The 23,845-nt window shown below is 42.7% G+C and overlaps 1 protein-coding gene across 7 annotated transcripts in view; it reads right to left on the bottom strand.

Moving 5' to 3' along the window:
- Positions 1–555: 555 nt before the first annotated feature.
- The window catches only part of MGLL (monoglyceride lipase), a 177,255-nt gene continuing 153,965 nt past the window's right edge, over positions 556–23,845 (bottom strand). For all 7 annotated transcript variants that reach the window (XM_031956264.1, XM_031956252.1, XM_031956279.1 and 4 more), the window contains 3 exons: positions 23,029–23,118; positions 5,896–6,111; positions 556–3,936 (listed from right to left, as the gene is read on the bottom strand). In XM_031956264.1, coding sequence (XP_031812124.1) covers positions 3,811–3,936; positions 5,896–6,111; positions 23,029–23,118 — 432 coding nt within the window. In that variant the 3' untranslated portion in view covers positions 556–3,810. The remainder of the gene's footprint in view (positions 3,937–5,895; positions 6,112–23,028; positions 23,119–23,845) is intronic.

Raw genomic sequence — 23,845 nt, forward strand, 5'->3', positions numbered from 1 at the left:
CCAGTTACATCAGCCAGAGATCTCCGATTCTCATTCTCTCCTCCCTTTCTGTGTCTCTATCTCTCCCTCCCTCCATTTTCACCTCACCTTCGAGGTACCAGACATGAGGGGCTACATCCATTTGCTCACATTTGGGTTATTTGCTCCTTACAAGTTTGGGAACCTCTGAGTGATCTCAGTCCGAGAGGGACAGTCCCTCCACCGGCATTTGGATGAAATAACCCTGGCACCGGGTCCCTTTCATCAGAAGTCAGTTTCCCTCTTTATACCTTACTTTGGAAAGTAAGGACTTCTTAGTCACAGCTAAGGTAACTGTGCCTCAAAGTGCCCGCCCGGTGGAAGACTGGGTCCTGCCTCCCAGCACTCAATGGGCAGGAGGGCTGGATGATAGAGGAGTGCGTGTTTTGTTGAGGAATTGTGGGGGGAAAAGGGAGGGTGATAAATATGATCAACTCTCCCATCCTAAAGCATTCACTGCTTAGAAGGCAAAGGGCCCTATTCAAGAATTTTTTGCTTTTTTCCTCAGCTAAAAAAGGGTGCTTTTTTGATGGATTCTTTGGTCCTGCTAAGCAGATGTGGGTTAATCTTTTGCCCAGAATACAATCTCTGCATTATTTCCCCCTCCTCAGGCCACTGACTCTAAAGGAGAGGAAATCACATCATCTGGACAGACATCTGAAACCAAACAGACTAAAGCATCTCTTGCCAATGAACCCACAGGTGCCTGTCTGTCTCCTGCCTTTGGTAATGCCCTGGCTAAGATGGGTAAGAAATTGCTCATGGTCTCCCCAGGTGCCGTTTGTCATTCTCTGAATCTCATCGGAACTGAGCTCAGGAGGAAGACCCTCCTCCCCTTAGAGTGGCAGCCTTTGAGCTAGGTGACCAGGGTCACCTTGTCTGGTGGGATTGGGGGGAGAGGTTTCCATCTCTCTGAGGTGGCTCGTCTCATCACCTGGCTCTCATGGCCGGAGCGGGCTCCTGGAGCTGGTAGGCATGGGTGAGGCTGTGCCAGTAGTAGTTCTTACTGTCAGTTCCCATAACCTAGGCATAGAAACCGGTGCCTCACAAAAGGGCTGGAATGAGAGCAAGAAGCACCTTTTTAGCTCCTGGGAGACGAGGCAGGGATATTTCAGCAATGACTTTGCCAAGGTTCTGCCTCACCTTCTCATCCACAGCTGGTTTGAGGCCTGAAAAGGAAGGAAGGCATTTGGCCAAAATCTGACTTCTCAGCAGGTTGAAAGATGTAATTTTTCCCTCTCTGTTGTGAAACTGGTGTTGGCGTTTCAGCGGGCGAGGTTGGAGTCTACGTGCAGTTTTGGAAACAGAAATGAATCCTGCAGGCTGATGGGTGGGAGGGACCCTTGTGGTGGGGGTTTGCTCCTTGAATTGTTCCTCTGGGAGCTTCCCAACAGCCATGGAATTTGTATCTGATGAACCATGTAGAGTTTTGTTTTTTTTTAAGTCCATTTTTGGAAAAGACAGTGTCTTAGCCACGTGACCCCTTGTTATTGCTGGCGTTCACCGAGGGGAAGAGAAGAGGAGAGAGGAAAGGTGAAGGGAGGCAGATGGACACACACCTGAGAAGAAACGGGCCACTGGATTGGAATCAGGGCCTGGAGCATCCTCCCTCCGCCTCTTTTTACTCCACTGTCAGGGCCTGAGAGAGAGATGACAAGTTTCCCTCTTTGGCTCAAGGAAGTGACTCCCCCTTGAATTCTGTTTGTTAATTATGCAAAATTCCAATCTGCTTCTGGATTCCCCACTTTTATATTTTTAGGGTTATTAAATTCTTCTGGCTGTGCTGGGCAGACTTGGAAAATGAGGCAGACGATTCCCCCATCTCTTCTCCAAGGTCCACTGCCGTTGAGCCAGACAAGACTGGGGAGAATGTGCTGGCGGTTTTGGAGCACCCGATCCTTCCACCAGAGGTAGCTGTGTCCTCAGTACTGGTGACTTCTCCAGGAAATGTTCGGTGACCCTCCTTGCATTCTGAAGGCACCGAAGAATTTAGGGAGGAGTTCCCCAAGCAGCAACTCTGCCATGTCAGTTTTTCTTCTACGTTCCCACGTCTTTCAGCAACTGGAGATGATCTGGACGAGGTTCTGCACACCACGGGCTTGATGGGAAACCCTGGGGTAAGAAGTGCCCTCCATGCAGAATTGATGAAGGAAGGAAGACTGTCTTCAGGGTTTGCTCATCACGCACACCAACCTCCCCTCCGAAGGGCCTGTTTTCTCTCATTTTATCTCCTGGGTAATTCAGACTTGCTTTAGCTTCCTCCATGTCAGACTATCAGAGCAGTACTCTTGGTATCACCAGTTCTCTGCCCAAACTATCCCATTTTCAATGATTATCTTCCACAAGTCGTGCTGGTTCTAACTCCAAGAGACAGTTGGGCCTTAGCCTGAGATGGCCGTGGACAGAGCTGCTCTCTTCCAGAGAGCCAGGCTGGGGGATATGGGTGGGGGGAGGACCCTGGAAAGGAGCCTTACGTCCTGTTCTTCTTCAGAGTGATGAATATCTTCCAAAGAGCAACGGAACACTGCAGAGTCCCTACCAGCAAAGTCCACTCTTGTCTTCCCCAAGGCTGATGGGGGGCAAAGCTGGGGGCAAACACAGCCGTCTAGAGCCATGTTAGGAGATGGAAGTGATCCCAACGGCACCCTTTAAAGAAGATAGAGCTGTGAAGAGCTTTGCCGGCCAACCGTCATGGGCTTTGATGGTTTTACTCATCACCACCATGGACTTTCTTTTTTTTCAGCAATGTTATCTCAAACCCCCTTGATTTCTGATAATTAGCTTTCTCCCAACCACCAAAATACTATATATCTTATAATATGCAATCATATATTAAACATTTTATATTAAATATGATTTTTTTTCTTTCATAGTGTCAGTGGTTAAACAAGTCTAGGCAGACTCTTTGAAGGTATATAGCAGATCTGTTAATTACAGGGCTTCCGTCCTTTGAAAGGGGAAGGGTCTATTTGGGGAAGATAGAGAATTCTCTCCTCTTATGTTGATTTGTGCTGTTATTATTTGTGTTCCTTTTAAATATTTCATACTGATTTTCCACTGAAAACCTGATTATATTGAGAAGGAGCTTAATGTGCTCCCATGTTCAGTTTTTTGTTTGTTTTTTTTTTTTCCTGTGGGACATCAGCCTCACCCAGGAAGCTCTACAGATCCCAGCCAGCGGAATTAGCCATGAATTAGATCATGGAATGATTTACATTGATCCCATGACCAAATAAATCTCCTACCTGGATCCTTGGGCTAAAGGACTCATTTTCTATTTGAACATCAAATGGGAGTTGGGACATGCAGGAACAGGACGGGAGTCCTTCAGATCATATTAGGAGGAGAAACTCAACAAACTGTCAGTTATAAAACCTCTGCAAATATTGCAGTATAGGTAGAGAGGATCCTCCTACCTCCCTGCATGTAATACCAGGCTTCCAAGAGAAACCACGTGGTGGGTGGGAGAGTTGGTGCACAGGGGCTCCTTTCTATAATCATTGGCATATAGACCCTATCTTGAGATTCGCCTATAGCTCTTTCCCCACCCGGTTCCCTTTTCCCATAAAGGGTTTCTCCCTTCCCACCCCCTCCCCTTAAGGGAAATTGTTCAAATAGCTGAAAGGGGGGTCATCCCATAATAGGAATGTCTACTTTTTTTTTTTTTAAACAAATTGTGCTAGGAATCCCTCCAATTTGAGATTTTGGTAAAGATGAAGCTAAGAAACCAGCTTCCACCCCTTTCTCTGCCTATTTCCCACAGACCATGACATGGTAATCAGGCTGAAATGCTTAGGGATTGGCAGTGGCTCCTCCTGTAGCTATCCTTTGAGAGAACCACATTTTTATTTCATGGAAGACAGAGCTTGTCACTTCGGGGAGTTCTTTGTGGAGGACGTGGTAGGCACCTTCATATATCTGCAACCAAGGGAAAAACATGGAGTCAGAGCCGGCAGGGCTGGAGCAGAGAGAAGATGCGCAGAGACACCTGGACTGAAGCTCACAACACGGACTTCGGGGACCACAATGAGGACCCTAACAGTGACGGCCATCCCCCCACAGACAAGGTCGGCTCCCTCGAGATCTGAATCTACAAAGGGGAGCGGATCCTCATAAAGGCAGTACCAAAGGGGCAACCGTTACCAGGGGCAGCCTGGCTTAGGACAGATGGCTCCAGGCTGGTCATCAGGACACCCGAACTCCCACCCCAGCTTGGAAGCTTAAGGACGGGTGAGCCAGGATCAATCTTGTGACCACCTTACTGCTCGAGCCTCCGCTCCATCGCCTAAAAAGGGGCCTATCTCATAGTATCTTAATAACGTTTGTGGCTTGAGAAGAATATAACATTACTGCTGTCAGAAATGCATAACTACCCTCTGGGGGAGAGACAGGGGAGACCAGCAGCACGAAAGGGATGTCCCTGCATGGACCCCAGCAGCACCCTCCTTTGTGGATGCACCCGCAGTCATTTCTCCTTTCAGGCACCCAGGGAACCGTGTGGGCCGAGACTTTTTGCTCACACACAATGATCCAAAAGGCAACTTGAGATTAAAAATGTGGTAACAGCTTCTTCCAGACTCCTCAGCTCAATCTTAGAGTCCTTTGCTTAGTCACAACCAATTCATGTCCTTCCACACACGGCACTAACCAAGTCTGCCCCAAACATAGGGTGTTCCAAAAGTCTCAGTGCATTATCAAACTGTTAAAGATTAAAACTGCACTAGTGGGGGGGAGGGGGAGGGAACAAAAGAGGTATAGAGATGAAAGGAAGAGAAAGGAATACAGGGGGAGAGAGAGAGAGACAGGGGAAAGAGAGAGGGGGGAAGGAGGGAGGGAGAAACACACACACACACACAGAGAAAGAGAGAGAGAGAGAAACAGAGAAAGAGAGAGATAGAGACACACACACACACAGACAGAGAGACATAGAGAGAGACAGAGAGACATAGAGAGAGACAGAGACAGAGACACCGAGAGACAGAGAGACAGAGAAAGACAGAGAGAGAGACAGAGAAAGAGACAGAAGGACAGAGAGAGAGAGAGAGACAGACAGAGACAGAGATAGAATCAGAGACACACAGAGACAGAAAAAGATAGAAGAAAGAGAGAGGAAGAGACAATGAGAAAAAGACCAAGACTCTTGGAATATCTTGTTTGTCAGCGACCCCAACAGAGGCTTCAGGAATACACACACACACACACACACATTTATAAACAAACAAATGAATATATTTTTATACATATTCCTCCTTCCCCCATACTTACATATATTTATCCTCTCCTTCCCCTACACACACACATATATGCAGCTATAAAGTATATATTTATTTCCTCCTTCCCTCCCATACACACATAATTATATTTATCTATCTATATTTATTCCCTCCTTCTCTATACAAACACACACACATATTTATTCCCTCCTTCCCTTCCACACCCATACACACACACACACACACACAATATTTATATACATTTATATATCTCTATGTTTATTTATTCTCTCATCTACCTCCACATCCACCTACCCTCCTTCCCAAGCCTGCACCCACCCCGAGCTGGGTCACTTCCGTGTTTCAGACTACGTCCCTGCTACGGTTCGGGGAACACTGGGCTGTGCATCCTCTCAGACCTGAGCCCGGGTCCATGCAGCGTACTTACTGTACTAGAGAGAAAGCTGCAGCCGGAGCTGCAGGACCCAGGTTCAAGTCTTGGCTCCTATGGGCCTCCATGACATTAGAAAAGCCACTTCCCTACAAAATGACCGGGGCAGGACTCGATGACCTCCAAGATCTTCCCCCTTTAAACCCGGGACCTCGGGCTCACACCCTGCCGGTCCCTGAGCCTGCCTGGAGCAGACGCCCGGATGAGCTTTACCTTCAGGGTCTTATCCTGACTTTTGGCAGCTTCCATTAGCACGTAGGCCCCCTTGCTGTCACACAGCTTGTCGGCAGACCCCTGCAGCAGCAGAATTGGCAGTGTCAGTCTGGGCAGGGCCCTCTCCACCCGGGACACGGCGTTCAGCAGCTGGATGCCAAAGCAGACCTTCAGCCCCGTCCGGCAGATCAGGGGATCTGAGTTGTAGGAATCGACCTGCAGGAGGAAAGGCTTAAGGTGAGAGAATTGCCTTGGTCGGGTGCACCTGGAACAAGTTCCATTTCTATGGCCTTCAGCCCCTGCTTTGCAGGCAACCTGTATTCAGTGGAAAACGAACAGTGTAAACTGAACTTTTTGTCTTCTTGACCCTGAAATAATATTTGAAAAGTGCTTAGTGTGGTTCCAGGTACAAAATAGGTGCTTAATAAATACTTATCTTTTTCCTGGCATCTTAATCGAGAAAATTTCTAATCTTCCCCCAACATTTATTCTTTCTTCCTTTCTCCTTATATTCTTTCTTCTCTTCTCTTTCTTTCTTTTATTTTCTCCCTCTCTTTTATTCCTTCCCCCTCTTTCATTCCTTCTCCCCTCTTTCATCCTTTTTCTTCCATTCTCTTTCTCTTCTCTCTCTCTTGTTCCCTTCTTTCCCTCCCTCTCTTCCTCCTTCTTTCCTTTCTTCTCTGTGTGTCTGTCTCTCTTTTCTTTTTTTCCCTTTAATCTCTACACCTTCTCTGTTCTCTCCCTCGGCCCCACCCCTCCACTACAACCTTTCAGAGCACTCCAGGTTGTTGCTGACACCTGTGAAATAACAACCACCTTGACACTTTTGCTCGCATCCCCATCCCAGGGGAGCTCCAGAGTGGGCAGTTCCATGGCATCAAACAACCATGTGTCCAGGCACCAGGACAAGGTGATGTTAGGGAAAGCATTCTGGACTGGAAATAAGGAGAGATGGCTTCTGGTTCCATCTTGGGCAATAATTTGCTCTGGGATTCTGCTATTTGGTTCTCCCTGCATCATCTGGAGCCTGTGAGGGTTAGCAGGATGATCTCTCCAAGGTCCTTGCCAGTTAAAATATTCTTTGGCATTATGAGTTTAAGCTCGTATTCTAAGATGTTTCCATTGAGCACAGTTAACAAAAAGAATCCCATAAAGAGTTTTTTAGGGGAGAGTGGAAGATCCCACATGCTACTTTGATCTAGGTGAGGCAGAAAGTATCTCATCAGATTATTGACACAGAAACTTCTCCCTCAGCTGCCAGACATATGCAATCTAAAGCTGAAGCTACACAGGCCAGGCTGCCTACCATGGGGCAGCTAAGTGGTTCAACGGACCTGAGTTGAAATCCAATTTCAAAAAACTTACGACGCTGAGCAAGTTGCTTCTTTCAGCCTCACTTTGCTCATCTGTAAAATGGGGATAATAGCACCTACTTCCTAGGGTTGTTTTGTGGATTGGTGAGATAATATGTAGAGTGCTTAGCAAAAATCTTAAGGTGCTATCTTCCTAAAGCACCCCATCCTGACCATTTCATCCCATCATCCTCGCCCCTATCTATTAAACTCTGATAGTTTCCCTCTTTCTTCTTGGATCAAATAGAAAGTCTTTGGTTTGACTTTTAAAGTCCTTCATTACCTGCCCTCTTCCTATCTTTCCATTCTTTTTGCACCTCACTCCCTTCCATGTATCCTGAAATCAATGACATGGACCTTGCTGTTCCTTTCACAAAACACTGTTTACCAGCTCCAAATGTTTTCACTATCTATCCCCCATGGCTTGAATATTCTCCATCCTCATTTCTGCTTCCTGCCTTCCCTCAAGCCTCAGCTAAAGCCCTACTTCCTACAAGAAGTGACCTCTCCATTTATCTTGAAATGACCTCTCCATTTATCCTATATATACCTGGTTTGTACTTAGCAGTTTACATGTTATGTCCTCCACTAGACTGTGAGCCCTTCCAGAGTAGGGATTCTTTGGTTTTTTGCTTATCTTTGTACCCTGCACTTAGCAGAGTACCTGATACATAGTAGGTGCTAAATCAATGATTGTTGACTTGATTTGACAAATGTGTAAAAGCACATCAAAGAAGGGAGCAGCCACCTGGATAAAATCTTGGCTCTTTTGGGGGGGTAGATATTGAAGAAATACACACACACAAAATGGATAACCCAAGGTAGGAGATTTTAGGTACCATAGGAGGGCAACAAAGAATATTACAGTACGCAGGGAAGGGAGAATTTATCCCCAGTGGGATTGATGGAGGTGGGAAAGGATGGGCCACCACATAAAAGCTTGTGAGGATAGAGTTGAATCACATGAACCTTGATTGATGGAGATGGGGTGGTCAGAGGTACTTCAGGTAGAATGAGTCAAAGCACAGAGGATGGAAAATACAAGATATGCTCAGGGAACAGAGAACCCTGTTGGGCCGATACCAACAAGTCTCATTGTAACAGCACAAAGCTTGCCACATAGAATATTATCTTCATTTTAAGGATGAGGAAATTGAATTACAGAAAAGTGATGTTATTGTCCAAGGTCATACAGGTAAGAAGAATCATAGTTAGAATTTGGACCCATATTTCCTCTCTTGAAAACCCCTGACTCATTCTATTGCCCAGTCTGAGGCCAGATTTAAATTTAAGAAAAATCCTGCTGCTTCCAAATCTGGGGCTCTGTACACCATGGCACACCTAGCTACCCAAGATAAACAAAAAGGAAGATTAAGATGGACAGGGTATTGTAAGAGACACTAGAGGAAGAACTCTCTGTGAGCTGGTACACTGGAATGGGGATGATATAAGGGCCAGGACTTTGTTGGTGGCAACAGGAGAGGCTTTCAGGTCACTCCTGCTCATATCCAGCTCTAGGTTCTGGTTCTCATTAGTAATTAGCAAAAAGCCATTTAGCAAATGAGCAAAAAAAAAAAAAAAAATCCCTTCTCGGCTTGCTACATGTGTGATCATGGAGGAATCACTTAAGCTCCCTGGGCTTCTGTTTCTTCATTTGCTGAGTGAAAGGCTGGCCCAGATGCTTCTGAGATAACTTCCAGCTCTCTGCTGTATTCTAAGGTCCTGCTTCCTGTTTCATGAGTCCGTTGTGCAGGAGACCCGGATTCCAGTCCCCATTTCGCCACTAACGAGTTGTGTGATCTGAGCAAAATCTTATCTTTAATTTCTGTAAAATGGAGCCATTTCTAAGTCCTTCCAGCTCTCGATTCTAAGAACAATGAACCTGACTCGTGCCCTGGCGCTTGTTTGCATATGCTTCGATGCTTGGCAAGCCCAGTCCTACCCACATCAAGAGCATGACGGAACAGACACAGAAGCTAAGGGGATCTCAGGCAGCATCAACAGATGCCCCAAAAGGAAGGTGACAATGGTCCATTAGTCCATTCATAGTTGTTACAGATCACTTCAGACTTCACAAAGCACCTCTTCACACCCCTTAAGGTAGGCGGTACAAGTCTTCTCCCCATTTTACAGATAAGGGAACTCAGAAATGAACTGCTTTGTCAGGGGCTACATACTTAGTGTCAGAAGGACTTCTGACGACAACGTTTCACCAGACAATGTCTATGTGCAGTTGGGCCATTTATTTTATGTTTCTTTGGTCTTGGTAACCTCAGTGCCTAGCATGGTTCCATAGGAGTGCTTAATAAATGCTTATTGATTGACTGGGGAGCTGTATACGAGGAAAGACTTTCATGAGCTGGAGGACATCCAGAAGAGGAGGATCAGAATGGCAAGCGCTAGTTGGAGGAAATCAGATGGAGGTTGGCCTGGAGCAAAAAGACTTAGCAGGGGCATGAAAACCATTTTCAGGTACCCAAAAGGCAAAATTACCAATCTCCCTGGCTTCCTTTAAGTCTCAAATAAAATCACACATTCTGCAGGAAGCCTTCCCCAGCTCCTCATAATCCAGTACTTTTCCTCTTTTAACTTTTCCTTAGCTTATTATATATATATTTGTTTGTAATTGTCTTTCCTATTATATTGTAAGCTCTGTGAGGATAGAAACTGAACTCTTTTTTTTTTGTATCTCCAGTGCTTAGCATAGTGCGGGACACATCAATTAGGTTTCCTGATTGATTCTTGGCTCCAGGATCAGGTACCGTGGGTAAAATTGTTGAGAAGTAAAGGTGAACTTTATAAGCTTCCTGAAACTGGATCTGATTGTTAGAATTCATAATAATAATAATAGTCAATATTAAAAGAGAACTTTAAGGTTTGTGAGAGGTTTGATTTTCACAATAACCTGAGGAAGTAAGTGCTATTATTATCCCCATTTTAGTGAGAAGGAAACTGAGGCAAACACAGTGAAGGTCACATAGCTGGAAGGGGACTGAGGGCTTCCTGACACCAGGTGTGGAGCTCTGTCCCCTGGGCCACAGAGCTGCCTCTGACCCAAAGTGGATGGGGGCATTTTTGGAGTAGATTTCTGAAGCTGTTCTGAGCATAGACTAGATCTCTGGTCACATGTCGGGGAAGAGATAGACCAGATGGCGTCTAAGGTCCCCTCCAGCCTGAAATCTCTGGCCCTCCCGGGGTCACAATCTGGGTAGCAGATTTAGCTCACATTCCTTTCCATGCGAGGTGGTCAAGAATAACCAGGCTATTTGTGAATTGCTGAGGGGGGGGGTCTGGAGGACAACTAAACAATGTGTCACCACTGAGAATGGCAGCTATCCCGGTCCCTGCCCAAGGGCTGGAGCCGAGCCATCCACCTGGGGCCCTCCAGTGCTGAGCCCAGCTTGGGCGGCTTGAGATGGGAGGTTATTTGGTTCTCTTGTTACAGAGCTTGAGGATGGACGGCCTTCCAAGGTCAAGTTCCCAAGTCCCAGGGCTACTCCTTAAAATACCCTCAGGAGCTTTGGCCAGATTGGCTTTTAATATCCCCCTGAAGATGTTGAGGGTTTCTCCCTAGGTTAATGGTCCCAACAGCTTTCCGGTCTTCCTGAGATGCAGTTCAAACCATTTCTTGTCCTAGCCCACACTGGCCACTTCAGACAATGGCCTATTTTGAGCCTGAATCCCTGCCAAGCCAGCCGTGAAGTCAGCAGATGTGGGGGAAAGGGCAGGAAAGAGAAGATGGGAGGCGGACTTAGCTTCTGTGGGTGAAAGGAGAGGAGAAGGGTGTTGCCCAAGAGTCTGTGGCTTGGAAGAAAGTAAAAAGAGCTAGGGGCTCTTGCCATGCCTGAATGATGGGGTGCAGCTTCTAGGGGAGATGCCCAAATAATGTGGTGCAGCTTCTAGGGGAGATGTCGCGATAGCCCTGAGGTTTCCTGGCCTTGGGGGTGCTCTAGTTTCACAAATATTGCTGGCTGTCTGATAACAATCTGATGTTCAATCCACAAACATTGTTGGCTGTCAAATAACAATCATTGGTCAATCCACAGACATTGCTGATTGTCAGATTTACAATCTGTTGCTCAGTGATAACAAAGTTTCTGAGATAATAATGAGATGCATATTGGATCACTCCTCAATTCACCTGTAAGCTACAAAGTGGGTTTATGGGTCTCTAACTTTTTTCTATTAGTTTATCTTCTTGCTCCCGGGTCTTTGCTAACTCTATTTTGAAAGTTAGCTCACTGTAATTGGTGTTACAATTATAATAAACTATCTCTTGACTTGGAGATGGGTCTGAGCCTGAAGATTCTTTTGAGATACCTCACAACATTGGTCTGCAATTCCACCCTCTTTGGGGTCTCTTTGAACCCCAATAAGATCAAGTGTTCTTTCACTTCTTGGCTGGCTTGGCCACTTATCTGTCTGTCACACATGGTGATGCAAAGAGTTCTTTGTACACCTTAAAAGACCACAGACATGGGAACTGATCTTATTTCCCAGGGATTTTTGGTTCAACAAAGCTTTATTTTTTGCAAGGCCTTGTTGGGGCAAGTTAGAACTCAAAAATGGCCAGTGGACAGTGTCTGAGCTTTGAGAATTTAAAAAATAAAATCTCTTTGGAATTAGGTGGCCCATTGGATAGAGCTCCGGGCCTGGAGGCGGGAAGACTCATCTTCCTGAGTGCACACCTGGCCTCAGACACTTACTAGCTGGGTGAAGTCACTAGCCTGGACAGGTTTAAACTGTCTGCCTCAATTTACTCATCTGTAAAATGAGCTGGAGAAGGAAATGACTAACCACTCTAGTATGTTTGCCAAGAAAACCCCAAAATGGGATCGCGGAGAATTAGACAAGACTGAAATCCTTGAACAACAAGAAAACACAAATGAATAATACTGTTTCAGTCAATACCCTAGAATTTTTCAATAAGGTCTTGACTGAATATAACTCAAGCATTGTCCCTGCTGTCAAACCTTAGAACTTTACTTTCTCCATCTTACTTCACAATAAAGTATAGTATAGTGAATAGAGAGCTGGCCTTGGGCCAGGGCATGTTGGTAAACGTTTAACAACCAGCTCTCTGAAAAGAAAGGGACACACTTTTAAATGTAATCTGCATCATTAACATTTTTCCCATCAGGAATCAGCAGAACAATAAATCAAGGCTTATTTTGTAACTTGTGATTCTATAAAGGCTTACACCCAAAACTTAACATCAGCTTGAGCCAGAGATACCCAAGTCCAAATTCCATCTCTGACACACACACTGACTGAGTGATCCTGGATAAGTCAATGTCCCACGGCAACTCCAAAAGCATAAGATGCAGAGAAGGTGCCAATAGAGGGAGCTACTCACTGGGATCACCCAACACCTGTGAAATTGTAGCTCTGGTTCAAAAATTAAAATTAGATTTTTAAATTAAGAGAGAAAATTAAATTAAATTTAAATTAAAAAGAAAATTAAATTTTTAATTAAATTAAAAGAGAAAACTAAGATCCATTTTCTTTAGATTTTAATCGTCTGAGAGAGACAGAGCACCCACGTACAGGATAGGTAAGACTAGTAATAGTGTGTTGCAGTGTGAATTTTCAATTCCTTTCACTGAACCTGTTTCCTCTTCTGAAATATGGGGGTGGGAGATATAATCCTAGTTAGAATGTATATAGCTTATTTTGAGTCTGCAGGGTTTGCAAAGCAATTTTGTCACCTCATTTGATTTTTACAACCACCTTAGGAAGTGGTATTATCTCCATTTTACAGAGGAGGAAACTGAGGCAGGAAATGATTAAGTGATTTAGTCACATCTACTCTCAGAAACTTGTTAGCCATGTCTAGGGGTTACATAGCTAGGACGTGTCTGAGACTGGATTTGAAGTCAGGCCCTTCTGATTTCAGATCTAGGACTCTATTCTCAGCTTCACCAACTGCCAATGATCTTCTAGATTCTCTAATCTATGATCTTATGATTCTTTGGATGGGAAATAAAAATATAAAACCTGTTTGCAGTAGGGTGTCAGTGGGTATCATATAAATAACTATGTGAAATATTTGTGGACCATGAGGTCCCCTAATATAATGGAGAAAGTGCTGAATGAAAACTCAATCCAATGAAATTAGAACCCTAAAACCCAATTGGGCAATAATGGCCAATCTGCTGTTCCTCTCTGGATCTCAATTAAGACTTTCTGTTCTAAATGATGGGGTTGGACTAAAAGATCTTCAAGTCCACCTATAAGATTTTATGTTTTTAGGATCTTCCCAATTCTGCCATTTCATGTGACAGTCTTCTAATCTTGAAATTCTCTAAGGTCCTTCCCAGTTCTTACAATCTATGATCTAAGTTCATTTATTATTATAACATTTTACGTTTTAAGATTCTCCTTCATCTAACTGTATAAATATGTATACATATATTGGACCTAACATGTATTTTAACATGTTTAACATGTATTGACTATCTGCCATCTAGGGGAGAGGATGGGGGGAAGGAGGGGAAAATTTGGAATAGAAGTTTTTACAAGGGTCAATGTTGAAAAATTACCCATGCATATGTTTTGTCAATAAAAAGCTTTAATAATAATAATAATAATAAAGATTCTCCTTCATCTGAAACATTCCATATTTTAAGGCCCCTACCAGATTTTACATTTCTTCTAGTTCTGACCTGCTAATTTTAAAGTTTTCTTTTACTTATAATCTCTGTTCTAAGATTTCTTCTGACTCTGATATTCTCTGTTCCAAGGTCCCCATCAGCTCTGACATTCCATGTTCTAGGGTTCTCCCTCATTCTAACTTTCCACGTTCTAGAATCCCTCTCAGCTCTTTGACATTCTATGTTGTGGGATTCCCTTCTCTGCTCTGAAATTCCATAATCTAGGGTTCACTCCCAGAGCTAGCATTCTGTGTTGTAGGGACCTTCTCTACTCTGACATTCCATGTTCAAGGCCCCTCCCAACTCCGACACACAATGTTCTAGGGTCTTCTCCCAGCTCTAACTTTCCATGTTCTGGAGTCCTTCTAAGCTCTAACTTTCTAAGCTTTACTTGATGAAGCTGGCTTGACAAGCCCACACGGGTATCAGCAGTACTCTCTGTATTCTGTATTCTCTGGAGTACTCAGCTTCTAGGTGGTATATTGGCAGAAAGCCCAGTCTTATTAAAGGTTGCTTTACATTTTTCATGTTGGTGAGTCTGTCTTCCCTCTCTGGTGTACAAGAGACAAGAACTAAAAAAAAAATTAAAATAGTACCCAGACACATTTTGTGAAATATAATAATGACATGGGTTTTTGCAGAAAATTACCTCCCCATATTCATGTCAAAAGAGTCTTGGTTGTTTCTGGGAGTGCTGGATGAGAGTATTCTTGGGGGCTGAGCTTGCTTATAGCCTGAGGAACTGTCTTAATACTTAAGAAAGCCCCCTCTACTTTGTCTGCAAAAAAAAAAAAAAAACAAAACACTATAGCGAAGAAAGATCTCTGCATAAGGAACTGGCTTCCAGACAGAGCCCAATCCCCAGCCAGATATGGAATAAGGTAACTTCATACTTCACTCTCTTAGTCAAACCAGAATATCCCAACACCAATGGCAGCTAGTAACCATAATGTCTGAATACTGGATCATAGAATTTAGAGCCAGAGCCACCTAGTCCCATCTTCTGTTTTTATAGGAAAGGAAACTGAGACCTGGCAGGGTTAAGTGAATGGCTCAGGGTCACATAGGCAGAAAGCAGCAGATTTGGGATCCCAAACAATGTTTTTTACCACTTTTCATGGTCTTTGTGACAGAAACATCCATTATGAACAAGGGATTCTGTCCTAAAGAATGCTACAATTCGAGGGAGGGATATCTGTTGCTGAAATATTTTAATTGTTGGTTAGAAAATTAGACAGGACTAAGCTAAACTGAGGGCTTGATCTTAAAGAAAAACTAATCAAACACTTAGAAATCATTTATTTTATTTCTATATATATTTAATATATATCATTTATAATATGACATAATATATATCATAATACACATCATATGATATACAATTTATCATATCAATATATATTATATCATTTATAATATAATAAAAATAACCATTTATTATTGCAAAACATCACTTTTTGAAGATCAAGGTTAAAGCTACTAGATAATCTTATGTTTACTAGAAGACATCAAGATTTAGCAAAATATTCTCAAAATATTCTGCTAGAATGGAACTGTTGAGACTTGTCTGACCCATAGAAACACAGATCCTATAGTTGAAAGGATGTAGATTTGGATTTGGAAGAGACATTTGGAATAATCATTTAGTTTATTCCCCTATCATTTTAAAGAGGATCCTCAGAGGGGTTAAGGGATTTCCCCCAAGATTTAGCATTTGAACCCAGGTTCTCTTACTGAAAAGCCAATGTTTTTCTCACACTGTCATCCCTGCCCCCCCTCCAATCTATGCTTTCATACAGAGCTCTCAGTGAGGAAACTTCCTTTACTAATGCAGAACAACCATTGTGCAATTTATCATCTTAAAGAGATATCTGGGAAACGGACAAATTAAATGGCTTGCCCAGGGTCACACAGACAACATGTTTTGGAGACAGATCTTGAACTCGTGTCATTCTGATTTAGACATCAGCCCTCTATGACATCATTGTGTCTTCTCACTTTTTCTCAGAAGAATCCTAAAGATTATCAAACCCAACTCCCTTTCCACACAGCAATTTCACTCTGCAACATTCCTGACAGCATCTGGTCTCGGCTTGAATATTTCTAGTGATGGGGAGGTCATTACTCATATGGTAGCCTTTTTCATCACTGGGCCACTGTAATCATTATGGATAGCTAGGTGGTTCAGTGGATAGAGTTCCGGGCCTGGAGTAAGGAAGCTAAGTCCAAAGCTGGTTTCAAACATTAACCAGCTGTGTGACCCTGGGCAAATCATTTAACCCTGTTTGACTTAGTTTCCTCATCTGTAAAATGAGAAGGAAATGGCAAACCATTCCAATATCTTTGCCAAGAAAACTCCAAATAGGGTCATAGAGAGACATGACTGAAGCAATTAAACAACAAAAATCATTAAAGAGAACTGTATTATTCTGAGCCAAAATCTGATCTGTAAGAGCTACTGATTAATTCTAGTTCTGACCTTTTACACTGTTCCCTTTAATTCTTTTAAGATAGCTATCATGCAGTTCCCTAAGTCTTTGTTCCTGGCCAAACACCATAAACCATTTCCCCTTTTTAGAATTCAGTTTCCTTATCTCTAAAATGAGAAGGTTAATCTAAATGACCTCTGTAGTCTTTTCTAGCCCCCAAATTCTGTGTTCTAGAGTTCTTTCCAGTTCTTGCATTTTGTGTTCTAAGGTCTCTTCCAAAGTTATTCCATTCCATCCAATAAGCATTTATTAAGCACATACTGTAGCTATAAAAGCAAAAATTAAATAAATACTCAATCCCTTTAGAGAGTTTTCATCCCATGATGCTGGGGAACATCACGTAATTTAAAAAATTAAATATAAAATACAAATTAATTTTGAGGGGAAGAGTATTAGGAACACATCAGGATGGGCTTTTTTTAATGGTTGATGTTCGAACTGAACTGAATTTTGATGGAAGCCAGGGATTCTATGAAGCATAAGTTAGGAAAGAATGCAATCCAGGTATTGGAGATGGGTATTCCATGTTCCAAATGTGACAATCTCGGGGCACAGGTTCCTTCCAGCTTTAACATTCTAAACCAATCCATTCTTCTAGAGTCAAACACATTTAAAACTATGTCAGATACTCAACTGATCATTTCTAAATCCCAGGATGCCAGAGCCATTGCTTTATGGTCACCAGGATAAATTTTTTCCCCCGAGGCAATTGGGTTAAGTGACTTGTCCAAGGTCACATAGCTAAGAAGTGTTAAGTGTCTGAGGCTAGATTTGAACTCAGGTCTTCCTGACTTCAGGGCTGGTGCTCTATCCACTGCACCACCAAGCTGCCCCCAGGATGCCATTCTTTATTTTCAATGTATTTCCTTTGGGGCTAAGGTCTTCCAAGGATGGAAGGTGGCCTCTCCTTTTAAGAAACTACATATCTGCTGACATCTGGGAAGAAAGTTTAGTTCTCCCTTCTGAACCCCCCCCCCCCCACAAAAGCATCTCACTTGGATGACCCAAGGGTCCCCTGACTCTGTACCTTCTCCAGGTTGCTGCATTTTTCACTTGCAAGTTTGCCCCAGTGCCCGATGCCCCAGCACATGACTGGAGCATGGTATTATGGATGGAGCATTGGACTTACCCTGTGACAGTGAGTAATTCACTCATGCTCTCTGAGCTTCTCAAATAAGGCTGCTAAGTAGCAAAGTGAATAGAGTGCTAGATGCAGAGTTAGGAAGTCCTAAGCTCAAATACAGCCTGAGACAGTACCTATGTGATCCTGGGCAAGTCACTTAAGCTTTGCCTGACTTTTATTTCCTCATCTGTGAAATGGGGCTGATGATAATAATAGCACCTACCTCCCCGGGTTATTGTGAGGATCAAATGAGATACTATTTGTAAAAATGCTTTGTAAAGAGCTATGTAAATGCTAGCTGTTATTATTAGGTTATGTATGCAAAGAGCTTTCCAAACCATACGGCACTGAATAAATGGAAGCTATCACTATTATCCAGCCTGATCTATCCCTTGCTTAGGAGCACATCACTTTGTTGGGTTCAGGGAGCAGCTGAACTCAAAGCTGGTTTCTATCAATTTTTATTAAAGTCAATAAGGGAAGAGCTGTCGGGGGAAAACATCAAAAGGGGGCAGGCGATTCCACAGGGAGACACTCTATTCCCATAGAGTAATATAAAGGAACTCACTTCACATGAACTACCTTCCTCTCCCCCCAGCCCCCATTCAGCCACCTCCATACAATGCAGCACACTCGGAGAGATGTTCTAATAGGCTTCGGGTTGTGGTTTTTATTTTTTTTTTAAGCAACAAGGAATTTTTAGCTGCAGCAAACAGAAAAGTCTTTTGTGTGGATTATAAAATATGAATGATGGATGTTCATAAGCTCAAAACGGCTAAGAAAAACAGTTTTTATTAGAAAAGTAATGATCCTTGCAAGGAGGGAGTCTCTGCAGAAGGCTGTGTGGGAGGGAAGGGGTTAGCATTAGCTGCTGGATGACTTAGTTAGAGGTTTTCAGTATTTCCCATCTTTCGTATCCACAGCCAAAGTCTTTCTGAAGACACCGGCCAGTGACCATGAGGGCCTGAACCTGGGTCTTTGGAAAGCACCTTGTGGATTGGTCTTTGGGGAATGAGGGAGAAAGATCTGTTTTGTGGTTGGAAACTGGTCCCAAATCATGTTAAAATGATGGGGATGGATACTTGTTCCCTTTCACTGGGACCAGAAGGAGGGAGGGGGAAATTCTAGATGGAAAACAAAGTAAGCAAAAGTTATTAACTTATAACTGTGACTTGGTGCATATAACTCACCATATGGCCTGCCTGTCATGATTATAAACTAGCAAGAATGCTCTTGGAGGGCATCCCAAAGATATTTATAGAGGGCAGAAAGTTGGTTCTGGAAAAGGAATATATTTGACATGTAAATAATGGATGTCCCTAGGACACTATGCACTCAGAAACTGTCTTCTCGTAGCTACTACCAGAGAGCTGAAAGTCTCAGCTAAAAATATTTCAGCATTGAAACAAACAACAAAAAAAATCAGTGGATCCGACTTATAGCACTTGGATATATATTAATTGCTTGGGGGGAGTAGAGGGAAGAGGCAGTCTCCTTCAAAAGCATTCTTCCTCCAATAAAATTGACTGGGGCACCCATAACAATCTCATGAATTCCCAGAGGGGAGAATTGGGTCATCCATTGGGTTATTCCATTCATTCCATTCAGTAGTTTGTAAGCTTCCTGAGAGCAGGAACTGATGGGTATTTGTATAGGTCCTGTGCCCAGCTCAATAACCTTGTACATGATAGATGTTTATGAGGTTTATGATGAGAAGTAAGGTGAATTCTGAAGAGTATCTCTGCAAACAGAATGTTCAATCCAAGGTTTCCACCTTGGTAATCCACCTTTCCTACATTTTATGAAATGTCAAAGCCGGGAGTACAAATACCTGCACCAAAGGGGACTTTAGAACATAAAATGTTATCAGGCTTGAAGGAACCTTGGAACACAAAACATTAGAACTCTAAAGAACCTCAGAATAAAGAGTTGTTGGAGGTGGGAGGGACCTCAGAACACAAAATGTTAGAAGGGACTTTAGCGTTCATCTGATCCAAACTTCACATTTTATAGATCAGGAAACTGAAGCCCATGGAGGTGAATAATTACTTAGAGTCATATCTTGCACCTTAATTATAAAGCTGATTTTAAAATGACCATGTAGACCATGGTATAAACAGAGACTAGGCTATTCCCTGGGACCACTGTTTTGATTCTCACCCATTTTTAATGCTTATTATTGTTGTTGAATCACATCTAATTCTTTGTGACCCCATTTGGGGCTTTCTTGGAAAAGATACTTGAATGTTTTATCATTTCCTTCTCCAGCTCATTTTACAGATGAGAAACTGAGACAAAGAGGTTAAAGTGATTTGTGCAGGGTCACACAGCTAGTAAGTATCTGAAGCCAGATTTGAACTCCAGAAGAGAACTCTTACTGACTCCGGCTATACAATCTATTCACTGCATCTCCAAACTGCCCCTTCAGCAGCTCTGGAGACACACAAATACCCCTGTCAAGGTTTTCACTGAGCCCCATGCAAGGCAACCTCTTTGTGGGTTGGCAACTGCGAGAGCAGGAAAGATCACCCCACTTGGCTGGACTCCTTGGGTCTGTTGCAAGGTAGTTTGCCACAGACTTCCCAAAAGATCCCCCTTCTGACATGCAAATGACAAATCAAAATCTGGTTACAAACAGATTTCTAAACATCCCTCTCCTATTTGAAATGTCCTCATATCCTGCTTGAGACTCTTGCTTTGCTGTAGCAGGTGAGTTGGAGAAACATGCCTTCCACCTGTTATTTCTACGGTCTGTGAAATGTCTGTCTATAGTTGAGAAGTTTGTTTATGGAAATAATAATGAGATCTTAGGGATCTTACTTGAATGAGCCATATCATGACCTGGTATTTAGACTGAAAATCCTGACAGTAAGGCTTTTCCTGGAATATATTCCGTTTTTCTGGCTTTGTTTACTTCAAGGTTAATGGGAGAGTGTTCAAGGGAGACACAAACTTTACAGCCTGCTGGTTCACATCTAAGGCAATGAACAGATTCATGTGGAGGAATATACTAAACAAAGAGAGCTCTAGCTCAGGCTTGTTTCTAATCTTACTCGGGCATGGCTTTCATGTATATTCACAACTGGGGGATTCATCAGATCCTCTGAACTAATGATATCATTTAACTGGCCAGTGGAGTATGAAGCAGTAGCAAGGAGAAAAAGAGGGATGGATGGAGGGATGGAGGGATGGATGGAGGAATGGCAGGACTTGCCTATCATGCTAATATTGTAATTTTACTTTTATCCTCCTCCTCTTCCTTCTCCTCCTGCTCCTCCTCATCATCACCATCATCCTCCTCCTCCTCATCATCATCCAGATTTTGAAAGTGCTTTTTGAAGGTTTATAAAGTTCTTTCCCTGAAGCAATCTTGTGAGTTAGAATTGGTAAAGGAATAATCTTCTAGTAACTGAAAGCCCCTTCATTTTAAAATCCCAAGGAGCTAAGAATTCATGCACTTAGACTTGAATCCTCATGAAATTCCCTCTCTCTGGGTCTCAGTTTCCTCATCTTTCAAATGAAGAGATTATTAGGTGACTAATCTTCTGTATATGATGATGGTCTTCCCACTACACCATACTGCCACTCTAGCTTGCCTCATGAAGCCCTGGATTTCATTTCACTTGATATTGTTGTTGCCGATCAGTCATTTTTCAGTTGTGTCCCTTTTCTTCATGATCCCATTTGGGGATTTTTTGGCAATAATCCTGGAGTGGCCCATCATTTATTTCCTTTTCCAGCTCATCTTACAGATGGGGAAACTGAATAAACAAGATTAAGGGACTTGCCCAGAGTCACACAGCTAGTAAGTGTCTGAGGTTAGATTTGAACTCAGGAAGATGAGTCTTCCTGAATTCAGGCCCAGCAATCTGTGCAGTATGGTGCCATCTAGTGTCATTTAACATTACTTGATTATTACAGGGAGGTAAAATTCAGATATCAAGCCTCTTAATGCAAAACTACTACAGCTCTTTCATTTTCTTCTTTCTATCAGCCAATTTTTTTAAGGTACAAAAATAAGCAACCTTTAGTCTACACCTGGATGCTTCCTCCCCAAAGGTAAGAGCTTTTGTCTTTGTGGCATTATCAGTGCTTCTCCTAAGATAATTGATTTTAATAGAGATTTTTTCATCCAAGAAAGGGATATTATTATGAACAGCCCCAGGCAGCTCCTTTCTTTCAGGCTATAGACGTAGTCAAGTCACGCAGATGGGACAACATCTCTTCCCATAAAGACATTCAAGGAGATTAAGTAACTCCAAAGTGGATTGGATAGGATTATGCTTAGACTGAGAAATATCTACAGGTTGTCTTTTACAAGCAAAGCAGAATTGAAGTAGCTCAAAAGAAATGTGAAATGTGCAGATTTAGAGAATCCACCCCAAATGTTTACATGGACTATTTGTGTCTGGCCCGTAGTAGAGCATTACAAGCTCACACTGGACTGATCAGCCACAGTCAGACACACTGTGACTTGACTGTTAACATAGTGATGTCTTTTTGGTCCTCTAGGTCTATATTGCCAATAGGTCTATATTGTCTCATATTTCAAGCTCATAGTTCTATAGCCCTTCAAAATTTATAAAAGGTGATTTCTAAACAGTGGTCAGGTAAGGTGGACATTATGAATACTTTTACCTGTATTTTTACATCTGAAGAGATTGAATTTAAGATAGGTGGAATGACTTGATTTACCCATTCTTCCACATAAGAGTCATGATTTGAGCCTAAGCAACTAGATTCCAAGACTAACATTCTTTAAATTGAATGCTCTCTAGAGAACTGGGCAGATTGCTTCAATGGCGTTTCAGAGCAAAGTTGAGGCTCAACACGGCTGAACCACCTGGAAACTTGGGGTCTCTCATTCTATGCCTTTCTTTCTGTTACTTTCCATCTGTTCTGTCTGTACATATCTCTATTTAGATACACAGGATTATAGATTATAGAAGGAAAGGCCATTTAATTCAAAATTTACACATGAGGAAACTGAGGCCCTAGCAGGTTAAATGAGCTGAACCTAGGTCCTCTGACTTGAAATCAGTGCTCTTTATCCTGTACACATGACATTTCCCCCAATAATAGCTAATGATAGTAATAAAAAATAGCTAATATTTATATGGCACCTATTATTTGTCAGGGACTTACAATTATTATGTCATTTGAAACTCACAATAACCCTGGGAGGTAGTATTACTATACTATAGATGAGGAAACTGAGAGAAGTCAGGGCCATAAAACTAGAATGTGCTGGAGGCTGAATTTGAACTCAAGTTTCTGACATTAGGCATCTCATAGCTACCTAGATAAGCTCTTTGAGAACAGGGACCGTTTTTCCTTTTTCTTTGTACTCAGCATTTTGCAACGTTCCTAGCACATGGCAAGCAATAAACAAATAAAGATTGATTCATAGAGTCAATTAAAAAGTCAGGGGTAGATGAGTGATTGTTCACCCTAATCTATTATCGCTATTAATAACCAACAAGACATCCTCATTAAAAATTCCCAAAGAAACTCACCTCGGTCTTATTTCGGGAAATCACATTGGAGTCGATGGACCCCAGGGACAGGTTGGGGAGAACAAGGTTGAGAACTTTCGCAGCGAGGACCTAGGCAGGAAGAAATAAATCGGGGTGAGGAAATGGTGGGATTGTGGCAGGAACAAACATCTCCAGAATGACAGTTTACAGTAAATTGTGGAAAATGCTACCAAAGCTGAACATCTGCCAGGTTCATGTCCTGAGATTGAACACTCTGCAAGCAATGTTCTCGAGGGCTTGGCGCGTTCTAATTCACACAGCTGCGAACCAGCTTTGGCTCTTGGCCATTGTGGGTGAGCTGAGGAGAAGTTTTTTGCCTGACTTGCTGCAGTCACACACACACACACACACACACACACACACACACACACACAAACATCAGCTCCTTGCTAAATTTATTTTCCGTGGTTGCCCTTCCCACAGTCATTCAATGATTCTACAACCAGGCCTAATTCCTTTGACTTTGACTGTATTCTTTATGAGAATCATTTCCCCTTGGGGGCCTGGCCACAAATAGCAGAAAGTGTTTGACCTTGATTTGAAGAAGTGATTGGCTATCAGTCATCCAAGACCACTCAGAATCAGATACCCCATAGAACCTTTCGAAAAGGACTGCAAAAATCACCTAGTCAAATCACCACCTCATTTTATAAATGAAGAAACCAAGATTTAGAGAAAGAGAAAGAGAGAGAGGAAGTGACTTATCCAAATCCTATACTTTTCCCATCACTCCCCGGATGCCTCCAATAATTATACTCATTTTACTCATGAGAAACTGAGACTCACAATAAAGAAG

Source organism: Sarcophilus harrisii, chromosome 1 (genome assembly GCF_902635505.1).
Source record: "Sarcophilus harrisii chromosome 1, mSarHar1.11, whole genome shotgun sequence".
NCBI lineage: Eukaryota > Metazoa > Chordata > Mammalia > Dasyuromorphia > Dasyuridae > Sarcophilus > Sarcophilus harrisii.